The following is a 12692-nucleotide window of genomic DNA, read 5'->3' as shown; positions in this document are numbered from 1 at the left end:
AATAGCTTGTACCTACAGTCCCTCCCAGCAACCATTCTGGCTGATTCTCTCCTATACCTAACTTCCTGTACACAACCAACATCCACCTGTCTCCTACTCATTGCCTCCAACACTTCCCCTGCTTTACTCTTCAAACTACCCACATTCCACTGAGAACCCCTTGGGGCGATTAACATTCCTCAGGGTTGCTTTTACTTCTACTTATTTTTGGTCATAAGTCAGTAAAACAAATGAGACAGACCAAAGGCCCCACCCACCCACAAAGTCCCAAGTCCAGGCATGGAACTTGGAACCCATAGCCTACAAGCCATGGCCAGCGGCGTGGCAGTGGCCTTGAGGAACCCTGCCAGGATGACTACAAGGATACCCTCCAAGCATGCCCTGGAACAGTAAGAGCCCTGCCATTATAAACCTGCTGATAAGTCAGCCTCCCAGGGTACTACTCCCTGGTTCAGGCCCCTCTATATTTGGCAGAAGCTTGAGATGTAACTGCCAGTTAAGAATGACGGGTGGGGTGGGGGGTATGGGGAAGGGTTGGGAGCCGGGATAGAGGCTGACAGAGCTCGTTTTGTCCCCTCTTCCCTGAGTATACAGAGGTAGGAAGAGGGCACTCTTGAGCAGAAATTAGCGCTCATGTGTGTATAGTACAATAATGCAGTACTGTACATAATATTGTCATAATCATACTCACCTAGTGTGGACACTGCCACAAACTCAGCGATCACACAGAACTAGGGTACAGTAGTCAGAGCACTAGGGCATGGAACACTGGGGGCCACAAGGGAAGTCACACCACTACAGCAACAAGAAAGGCATGGGGGGGGGGGTGCCACATTGGGGGGGGGAGGGGGGCCGGCTTGGTGTGTCAGGTGGGCCGCTCCCATAACGCACTGTGATTGGCTGGCGTCTTTTGCCGTGTTGCATGGTCTGCCCGTGCGCCGACTGGGTCCTGTGTCTGAGCCGGATGATACACATTACCGCCACAAACTGCATAGTACCCCAGATTGCTTCCCGTTTCAGTGCCAGATAATGCCAACCTGGATGGTGTTTTAACAGAGCCATGCAAAAAATGCCAGATATTGTGAAGACTGATAATTGAGAGTTTCCTGTATATCATAAAACCATACTCACTTGGTCAGGAATGTGAACATAACGAATCTTGCGCCCCCTCACATGGAATACCTCCAGCCTTGTCATCTTTCCATTGCCATCTGTGTACTGTGCATTCTCCACTTCCATATTCATTTTGCTGCAAGGAAGAAAAATAAAAGTCAAGTGATAAAAGAAAGAATATTTGCAATAACACACCATGTTGGATAAGTGAAGGAACTCGTGTGCTTGCAGAATACAGTACAGTTACCTCTCAACTAACACGAGTTTAAAAAACACGTTTTCATTTTAACACGAGCAAATATTTAAGGAGATATGTTTAACTAACATGGGTTTCTCGATTTAACGCGACTTTACACGTATGTAATGGTTTCAAATTAGCCGCAGGCCCCTTGGACAGTCCTGAGCTGATAGACCATGTGTGGCAGTTGTGGCAGTTTATGCATAAATACAATTTTTTATTTGTCTGTTGCTAAAACTGGTTTTATTCAAACTATAATATTTGAAAATGAAGTTTGGCCCCATTCTGAGCAATTTGGCTCATTTTCGGACAAAATTTGGCCAAGGAAGTGATGGCAGCTCTAAATTGTTACAACTTGACCCGGCAGAACAGAAAGAAGAAAATCACTCAGACCAAGATAGAGCAGTTCTTTATGAAGAAGACAAAACTTAAGGGAGTTATCTTCATCACCAGTAGCACGGGAATCTGAGGAAGAGGAAGGACAGCAGAGCGAGGAGGGACAATAAATTTAGGGTGGGGAGCTGCGGGAGGTGGGGTAAAGGGGTAAGGAGGGACAGCAGCAGACAACGAGTGATGCATAGATGAAGTGAGGCTGTGTCGTTATTGTTTGTGACCTACATGCTGTTATGAAAATGTTGCTTTTACTGTAGTGTTTTTATGACCTACTAATGCATTAATAATGTTGAGGAACTTTCATAATGCCGTGAATGAAGCAGAATTGAAAGAGAATCCACGTAAAAGACGAAAACAGTATGTGCTGGGGAGAAGTAAACAACGCTTCAGCCCAACTAGGGCTCAAATGTTGTTTATTTCTCCCCAGATATACTGTTTTTGTTTTTTACGAGGATTTTCCTTCAAATTAATATTGTTGTTTTTAAGTTTAGAGTAGCATAACTCCCCAAATGGGTAGACTTTCCCAGAGTCCAGGAACGTAACCCCCAATATTACCATTGTTTCTTAAGGGAAAATTATGTTTAAAAAACGCGTTTTTAACTAACGCGACCTCTCTAGGAACCTAACCCTCACGTTATTTGAGAGGTTACTGTATTTAACTCACCATGGGAATGTAATTGCTAGAACACCATCTTGCTGTCAGTACAGCTTCAGATCACTTTCAAGAACATATCCTCTGGTACACTTAGTTTCATTAATGTGAAAAAATTGGATTACAGTATTTAATAAAAGTTTTTTTTTTTTTTTTTTTTTTTTGGGGGGGGGGGGGGGGCTTTCATCTGTACTAAGTGATGAGACACTTGCTAAGAAGAGGGAATACTACTCTCTGCAACAACCATGAAAATTTTATGGAGGTCAAGGAGACTTATTTCAAGCCTCCAAAGGGCAGAGGACTGAGGTTTCATGACGCAACAATGTCTCACCTTTGAACTATCTTGTACAAGTACAGTTCATCCCCGCAACAATGATGAGATGTGTTTGGGAGAACCCATCGTTGAGCCAAGGTATCATTAAACGGGGACATTATAACATAGAAAGTATGGGGATGTGCTTCGGAGCCTTGGGATTCCCCCCCAACCAAATTCAAAACCCACCCAAATGTGTCCAAAAATAAGTTTCTAGCTCACCTATACCCCCAAATAGCTTTAAAACAAGCTAAACTAAGTCTGAAAGCAGTTTATAACTCACCTAAACCCAAACATAAAATCTGAAAACCATTAAAAAAAGTATGGAAAAAATCAAACTTACCTGTACCCAAGAATGACATTGTTCACCCCATCTATGACTAATACATATTGATCTAAATCTAAAAACAGTTTAAAAATCAACCTAAACACAAAATTCACATCTAAAATATCATCAAAATCAGTAAAATACAAACAAACAAAACCCATCCCATAACCGGGGACTTGCCATTGTTAAGCAGGGATTGGTGTTATTTTTTACTTATTTATTTTTTTCTTACATCACCAAGGCTGGGTATTGCACACCAGGGTATACCTGTATATGGAAGGTTCAAACCATGCAGCAACACCCCTGGATGAGAATCAATGTAACAGCATAAAAAAAAATAATAATAATAATAAAAAAAGCTGGAACCATACAAAAAGACAGTTAATAAATATGCCTTTGTACTCACACAGAGTGACAAGAGGAGGAACAAAGTGTAGGTGTTTCCATCTCTCTTAGTACAGGAATAAAATAAGTTCTTGTTCCAGCAATAAATTTCTCTGCTGTCATTTAGTACAAGCACTTTCGGATATGTTTGTGTGAAGCTACAGAACGTGGTGAATGTTTTTTGGTGTATCCGACTAAGCTTGAATGATAAGTGAATGGAACCGTGGCCCATTGGATTGGGCAAATTTGGGCTGTCTGGACATGCTACTCCTCATCATGCCTTAGGGTGGGAAAGGAGGTCTGGACAATGATGATGATGATGACTTGTAGGAAACACTCCCCCAAAACAAATGGTAGGGAAACTCTGGGAAACTTACAAATAATTATTAAATGGGTACTTAACTGCAACTGTTCACTGATCTCATTATTCTGGGAGTGTTACATGGACTGAAAAGGCTCTCATGCAGAATCAAACAGGATGCATGGAAAATTATTCTGGTTGTGACCAGTGTGGTGCCTGCCCTCTGGACCCCAAAGTCCTGTCCATGCAGCTGTGATGTGATGTGGAATCTACTAGCGTCTGTTCATCAGTCAAATGTCTTCTGTCTTAAACATATGGACACAGACAATACAGCTACAGACATGGGTTTACTTGAGTGAGTCTCACTATAATGAAGCCAGGGCATATTACAGATGGTTCTTACTACTTTTACAGTAGGATATATATGCCATATTAGTGCACCATGTCATTGGTGCAACATGAGAACAGTCAAAGCTGTGAAAATGGGATTACTGAGGAATCCGTATGGGGTATTTAAACTGGGCAGGAAAAAAAAAAAAAAAGTAACATCATTATATGATCTGGTTGCTTTCATGGAAGATCAACTGAATAATAATCAATCAAATAACATACTAAAACATGGGTTCAATGGGAATACATTTCCAGCAGATGGTCAACCACCAAACACGTCTAAAAACAAACTTTCAACTTACAGCATGCTCTTGTTTTATGAATGGAATGTGTGTTTGAACAATGATAATATAATAATCAACCATACAATTATCTTTAGCATTAGTAGCAATCATATAGGAGTAAAATTACGTTACTGTATGAGAAAAATGGACACCACAGCATCATTATAAAAATAAATAAATTGAAAAATTTTAAAAATAAAATCCTAAATACCTACTGACCATATTCAGTGAAATGGCTGTACATCGAGTGATCATTTAATGATTTACTGCACTTCATTTGCTGCTTTAACTCCAGTACCACATTACTGTTCAATTACTGACACTAACACACCCAAGTGCAAACGAGTTAAAAAGCCACCTTGGAACAGACAAATTACTGTAGGCTTGTGTATCAGCAACAACTGAAGATTCATGGGTGATCACGGTGATCGTACATGAACCGCTTAGGATTTGAACAGGATTTTAACAAGTGTATAGTATGAGATTGGTAATCATACATCAAAAAATGGTGCTGAAATCTTGAAATTATATAAGTCAAAGATTGCATAGCAATGCTGATATGTAATGTGATTTATGAAAGACTTGGAGTAGGGAAATGTGATGACAATATGGTTCAAAAGTGTTCTTAGGTGGGTAATTCATTTGGGAAGAGTGGCTGTAAAACGGTGAATATGTGAGAGTCTACATGTGGGTGAAAGCAAAGCAGACCATGAAGGTGGACAGATATGGTAAATGCAGTCGTAAAGAAGCAAGGCATGGAAGTTAAAGGCATTGATTTTTTTTTTTTTTTTTTTTTTTTTTTTTTTTTTTTTTAATACAGAAGATGAAAAGAACAAGGTAAAAAAAATATTAATATTTTAATTCCATACACCAGATTAAAGGTATCCTCCACTCATAAAAAACCGTAACAGCTGAACTTGAACTGCTGTAGGTTGAAGGAGGAAACTAATCTAGGGATGTGAGTTCCAAAGAGAAGCACGTCGGAGAATAAAGGAATTCTGATGGGCTGAAACTCTGACTGAGTTTGATGAATGAATTAAGTAGACTCAGTTATCCGTTGTCACTATTTCCGTCCTATTGCATTATCCAGCACTTCTGACTCAGCTCAATTAACCCTTCACAGGTACAACTACAGTTTTGCTTACAACTTAGGTACACCTGGGTCTGTCAGACCCAGCTTTAAAAAAATGTTGTAGTGTCACATGTTTCATATCATATAATGAATTTCTGAATATCCTACAATGTGTTAGTCTTATCAGCTACAAAATTAAGCAAATAAGTTTTGATTCACTTAACTCTATTAAAAAAAAAAAAAAAAAAAAAAAAAAAAAAAAAAAAAAAAAAGCCGAACCAATTTTTTTGGGGGGATGGGGCAGTCACCATACACGAAAATAAAGACACTATGAGCCTAGCACTTGTGCCACAACTTGAGGGATGGAGGTCCTTCATTATGGGCATAATGGATCCCACATACTGGTAGCATAAAAACAACCTACAAACTTGGAGTGAAAATTCTCCCTCTCCTCAGGTACACCTGGGTCTCACAGACCTGACATGCAATTCTAAGTGATATACAGTACCCTCGCGTCCAACACGGTAATACTGTCATGCATGAGTCACGTGTTAGACCCAAAACGTGTTGGACAAACAATAGAGCTTATGGGGAAAAATGAATTATGTCAGCAACCCTAGGAAAAGTCACCCTAAATAAATACCATATAACTATACATATATTGGTACTATGGTAATCATAATAAATGGTACTGTGCTATGAATGATAACTAACCTTTTAGGATAGTGTTGGTGGGCTTGCTGGGAATGGAAGGTGGTATCCAAGGCTGTAGGTAGTCCTACCGGGTCCCCGGAGGATGGCTGCTGGCATCACTAGCGGGTAATGGCTGCTGCTCCTCCTCAACCTCCCTCATAAATCCTTTGAAATCACACTCAGAATCACTATCTTTGTCCACAGCCATAGATGGTCCTGCTTCTGCCTGTCCTAGCACTCTGTAAGGTATCACACGGTACCTTGTATCAGGAACAGCCAAGGAAGATTTAAGTGGAACAAAACTTGGACGTTATCACACAAGTTCCTCGTATCCTCGGCAAAGGGCATGCTTCTCACACTGTTGCCAGAGCCCCGTCTCGTGACTGTGGAAAGTGATCGCTGTTGCTGACTCGGTAGAGAATAAGGAGAAGCAACTTTGTTTATAAACTGGTACACACGCCGATGAGAAGGGTTTCAAAACGATTGATATTTATTCTAAAATATTAATATGTATTCAGTGTCAGGCTAAATGTTCAATGCTGTAGTACGATACATTCTCTGTCGAGTCGCCTGGGTTTTGGTCACATTGTTTTGCCCGTCGTATCCTCAGCAGGAATCCATCCAGATGAATTCCAAATGCCCGTGGTATTGTCAGCAATTTTACCACGTTACCGTTCCTATTTACCATCGTGTCCTCGGCAAACCTGGTATGAAGTGCCGTGTGATAGCCTTCGGCTGCCAGGATCTTGTCTTGGTTTTTTATTATGGTCCTCACGTTGGCTTCATTCATGTCGTAGGCCTTGGCAATGTCAACTTTCCTCTCCCCTTTCCTCTTCCTCTCGATGCTTTCTAGCTTGGTGGCCTGAGGGAGGTGCCGACGCTTCTTGGGGTTCTCAGAAGGCTTCCTAGGCATCGTGAGCAGGGTAAAATGCAGTAACAAGGGCAGAAAATGCAGCAAGAAAAAAGCACCTTCCAATGCGAATTATGTGACTGAGTGGCGCTGTGGCGGGAGAAATTTAAACAAAACATCACGTGACAGCAGAAGCGTTTTTAATTGGGCGGCATCACAATCACATCACGATAGTGGGAGGGGAAAGCTACTTGATCAGAAGTTTTCAATGGCTATCATCATCTTGGGAATGTCCAGTATGACCGTGTTGGACCGGGTGTGATCGTGCTAGACGTGAACTCTGCGGATTTCGCCCACTTCTCGGAGCTCTGTGCGTGTTATGCTAACACACTCGTGTTGCAGTAATTAAATTGTATTAAATAATACTAATTATTTGCTCTCCGTGCTGGACGTGAATCGTGCTGGACTAACGCGTGTTGGACGCGTGGATACTAAGTACCCTCGCGTCCAACACGGTAATATTGTCATGCATGGGTCACGTGTTGGACCAAAAACATGTTGGGCAAACAACAGAGCTTATGGGGAAAAATGAATTATGTCAGCAACCCTAGGAAAAGTCACCCTAAAAACCTACCATATACCTATACATATATTGGTACTACTGTAATTATAATAAATGATACTGTACTATGAATGATAACTAACCTAGGATAATGTTGGTGGGCTTGCTGGGAATGGAAGGTGATATCAGAGACTAGGTAGTCCTACTGGGTCCCTGGAGGATGGCTGCTAGCGTCACTAGCGGGTAATGGCCACTGCTCCTCCTCAACCTCCCTCATAAATCTTTTGAAATTCCTCTCCCCTTTCTTCTGCCTCTCGATGAATTCTAGCCTGGTGGCCTGAGGGAGGTGCTGCCGCTTCTTGGGGTTCTCAGAAGGGTTCCTAGGCATTGTGAGCAGGGTAAAATGCAATAGCAAGGGCAGAAAATGCTGTGAGAAAAAAGCACCTTCCAATGCGAATTATGCAACTGAGTGACGCTGTGGCGGGAGAAATTTAAACAAAACATCATGTGAGAGCAGAAGCGTTTTTCATTGGGCAACATCACGATCTCGTCACGGTAGCGGGCGGGGGAGGCTACTTGATCGGAAGTTTTGATTGGCTGTCAGCGTCACAGGAACGTCCAGTATGACCGTGTTGGACCAGGGGTGATCGTGCTAGAGAAGAACTCTGCGGATTTCGCCCACTTCTCGGAGCTCCGTCAATGTTATGCCTACACACCCATTTTACAGTACTTAACCCCTAAAATGGGGGGCGTCGTGTTTGCGACTCTCGCCGAAAAGGACGTAACGGCGGAGCGTCGCACTTGCGATTCGAGTTAATTTTGAATAAACGCTGGCAAGGATGTTCCAGCTGGTATTGTCTATCAGTACCACCACCCTTTAGCTACAATTAGCATACTTTACCTTTGTACTACTGACCTCCGTTGTTGCCAAGTATCGCATTTTTCTCCCCTCCCCCCCCACCACGGCCCGGCCAGCCTGGCTGTGATACATGGCAGCGCTCTGACCGCTCAGAACTGTAATTCTGCGCTCTCCTCTCACAAGCAGTTTATGCTAATACGAAACGCTTGTTTCCCCAGTTGTCACACTAGCTTTTTTTCGCACGGTTTGCCCCTGTTTAGCGTCAGTTTATCACAGGCTTTCAAAGTGATATTATGGCGAGTTCTAGCTCTTCCGAGTCAGTGCGAGCGGCCGACAGGAACGAGAATAAAGTGACGGGCGTAAGGCAGAATAAAAAGCGCGCTGCAGTGATCTTTTGGGAAGTAATATGATTGAAAATAATGTAGTATACGTGTTTTTAGCTGTGAAAATGGAAATGTTTGTTGAGTGACGGGAAGACCGCCGCCGCGCTGCATGTCAGCCGTACGCTTCGTTGATTTTAGCCTTATTTTCAGTGCTTATTGTACAAATACGGATTCCAAACTACCTGTACGTTGTAGTATAAAGTTTACTGTGACAGAATGAGGCTGTGGTAGAGGGGAAATCGGGTTGCTGGAGGTGTGAAAGTGAAGATTTTGTTACCCAACTTTGCAAGTCTCCACAAGTCCTTGGGTAGTCCAGGAAGGCTCAACAACTGTCTCTGGAGAAAGCTGAATGTAAGTACTATCTGCCATACCAAGTATAATGTTCTAGGGTTAATCTCTGATTTCTGGCTAATATTTTCCTACAGGTACTCAAGCTACGATCAAACGCTGCCACCCAGGGGGGGGGGGGTCGGCTGTCGATGGCCAAGCATTAGGGGTTAAATCATATTAAATTGTACTAATTTTTTGCTCTCCATGCTGGACGCAAATCGTACTGGACAAACGCATGTTGAACGCGAGGGTACTGTACAAGTAAGAATACGAGTATATATACTAGGAGGAATGAAAGTGAAAGTGAAAGTTTCGCTCTAGCATGTATGAATACTGGGAGTTTGAAAGTGAAAGTGACAACTTCGCTCTCTACGCTAGTATACAGTACAAGAAAGTGAATGCCTGGAATGAAAATAAACTACTAGTACTGAAAGAAATTTATAGATAAATATTGTATATATAAATAAGTGTAATAAAGTACTAGGAATATAAAGTGTGAGTGTGTTTATAAATAATAAATGACAGCTCCGCCTCAGAATACCATCGGGGAACCAGCACGGGAGGAAAGCTCGTATGTGCTCGTAATTTACAGTACATTGCTTTCAGTTTTTTTTTTTTTTTTTTTTTTTTGAATATGGATTCCAAACTACTTGAAATTCATAGAATAGTGTTTGTAGCTATAATATCAGGCAGTGGTAACCATATTACAGGGTACTGGGAAGTGTAAAGTGGAGACTTCGTTACCCAACTTCAGAAGTCTCCACAAGTCCTACAGTTGTCAACGAAGGCTCAATAAACATCCCAGGGGAAAGCTGAAGGTATGTGCCATATGCAAATATAATTTTAATATTCTAGGACTAATAACTGATTTTTGGCAAATACTGTATTTTTAAAAAGTCAGTCAGAATGCAAATATCCTCGCGGGACGCGCAAGGAGCGCAAAAACATCCCCGCGGTGTAGGGGTTAAATGTCAGGACCAACTTGCCTTTCCCCAGGGTGCTATGCTCCTCATGAGGCGCAGGATTGGATGATGGATGGATGAAATCTTTTCCAAGCAATAGTTTCCAAGTTATGGCTCCCCTCACTTTCTGTGACAATAACAAGAGTCGTTTGATGGGGGAATCGGGGGTCCTGGGTGGGGGAGCACAACTTAAAGGGTTAATTTCCAAATGAAATGATGGGAGAAACAGATCAAATCACACACACGCACACACACACACACACACACAGTTTAAAGCATGTATGACCAGTTGAAACACGGAGACAGGACCCCTCGAATGTAGCTCTGTTACCGTATATCACAACTATGTAAACTTGGTAAATACACACACACACACACACACACAGTCCAGATGTCGTCGGATGTAGAAGTCCTTGTTGACTCGCAGGGGAAAAAACACATACTCAGCAGTGAAGAAAAGGCCAGCCTATTTGTGAATACAGTAACCTCTCAAATAACGCGGGGGTCAGTTTCCTGGAGAGGTCGCGTTAGTTAACCTTTACACTGCAGGCATGTTTCCCAATGTTTTGCGTGTCCCGCGGGGTTATTCGGGCTCTGACAGACTCTCAAAAAATATTTGCCAAAAATCAGTTATTAGTCCTAGAATATTAAAATTACATACGCATATGCCACATACCTTCAGCTTTCTTCTGGGATGTTTGTTGAGCCTTCGTCGATTACCGTAGGACTTGTGGAGACCTCTGAAGTTGGGTAATGAAGTCTCCACTTTACACTTCCCGACAACCCGTAATATGATTACCACAGCCAGATATTAACACTATAAACACTACTCTATGATTATCATGTAGTTTGGGATCCATACTGCAAAAAAAAACCCACTGTGAAAGCAATGAAAATTACGAGCGCGTATGACCTTCCCACTTGCGCTAGTTCGCTGTTGGTATTCATTTATTATTCATAAAACCCCTCACACTTTACATTTCTATTACTACATAACACTTATATATATCTACAGTCTTTATCCATACGGTAAGTTTCCTTCAGTAGTATTAGTTTATTGTCACTGTAGGGATTCAATTTCTTTCAGTAAAATACGTAGCATTCACTTTCTCGTCCTGTATACTAGCATTGAGAGTGAATGTCACTTTCACCTTCACTCTCATAACTCATAGTATTCATACATGCTAGAGTGAAACTTTCACCTTCATTACTCCTAGGGTATATACTCGTATTCTTATAATACTACTCATTTACATTTCTTTTTACGTTCTCTATTTTATTTATGTTATTTACATTTCTGTTTTATTTACATTGTGTTATGCACTGTCACTTGAAGTAACTTATAAAACTATTTTCCACTGTTCACGTATATTTACATTCATTACTTTCACTTGCTGTTTACACATTATTTACAATTCCACTTGCACTGTTTTATTCAACAGAAAGATCATAGCCACTCTTTTATCAATTGTCAGCCCTTTACCTCTTTCTACACGAGGTTTAGTAGGGGGTAAAGGTCACAGGGCCCTTTGCATGGGGGTGAAAAGTGGCTGAAGTTAGCAGGAGCAAACAGACGTACCTTCACATTGGAAGATGACAGAGAACTGATAAGGGTGGGCCGGGGTGGTGGCCTACCTAGGGCAATGCATTACTGCCAACGTCAGCCTCTCGACAGCAGCTAATATATAGCAGTGAAATGACTGGCAGGAAATCTAGACAATACATTATAAATTAGGTAGTTCCAGGTGAATGTAAATATCACTTAGGCTTCTCCCTTCCCTCCTTATATGTATATTTATTACGAAAATAGATTATACAGCATATTTCAAGGGGAAATAAACAGCGAAAATTACCGAACGAGTGCACGTGAGGTGTTGTCAGGTGATAATTAGCCAATTCCAGGTGTATGGCACTATCATTTACCTTATTTCTTTTTTGTATATATTATTTGGTATAAGAATTGGGCATAGGGATTATTTCAATGGATAAAATCAGTGGAAAATTCCTGGGAAGATTTACTTAGCGTAGAATACACTGTGATGGCCTGCAATAATTAGGTAGTTCCAGGTGAATGTAAATATCACTTAGGCTTCTCCCTTCCTTTCTTATATATATTTTTATTACGAAAATAGATGATACAACATATTTCAAGGGGAAATAAACAGCGAAAATTAGAGAATGAGTGCACGTGAGGTGTTGTCAGGTGATAATTTGCCAATGCTAGGTGTATGGCACTCTCACTTACCTTATTTCTTTCTTGTATATATTATTTGGCATAAGAAAAGGGCATAGGGTTTATTTCAATGGATGAAATCAGTGAAAATTTCCACGGAAGATTTTCGTAGCATAGCACGACCAGGCAGGCGAAAGGATAGGGTAATGGAGGAGGGGTAGTGAGGGGAGTCAAGAATGGGGAGAAATGGCTAAATTGTCAACAATGGATGGGAGTACAGATGAGATTAGGAGTGCTGACTAGTGTTGGATGTTGGCAGTACTGATAGATGATACAAGCCCCCACTTGAAAGCCCGGGTGAATTCAAAATAACACAGAATCACAAAAGTGACGCCCCGCGGTATGATCCCTT

At 41.5% G+C, this 12692-nt stretch overlaps 1 protein-coding gene across 1 annotated transcript in view; it reads right to left on the bottom strand.

The window, feature by feature from the left end:
• Lsm10 (U7 small nuclear RNA associated Lsm10) overlaps positions 1-12692 on the bottom strand; it is a 40449-nt gene that overhangs the window by 16160 nt on the left and 11597 nt on the right. The window contains exon 2 of the mRNA XM_080268166.1: positions 1132-1249. Coding sequence (XP_080124292.1) covers positions 1132-1249 — 118 coding nt within the window. The remainder of the gene's footprint in view (positions 1-1131; positions 1250-12692) is intronic.

Source organism: Coenobita brevimanus, chromosome 26 (genome assembly GCF_032717465.1).
Source record: "Coenobita brevimanus isolate Jiangsu-jjx chromosome 26, ASM3271746v2, whole genome shotgun sequence".
Classification (NCBI taxonomy): domain Eukaryota; kingdom Metazoa; phylum Arthropoda; class Malacostraca; order Decapoda; family Coenobitidae; genus Coenobita; species Coenobita brevimanus.
Note: the sequence above shows the minus strand (reverse complement) of the source record. Positions and strands in the feature narration are given on the sequence as shown.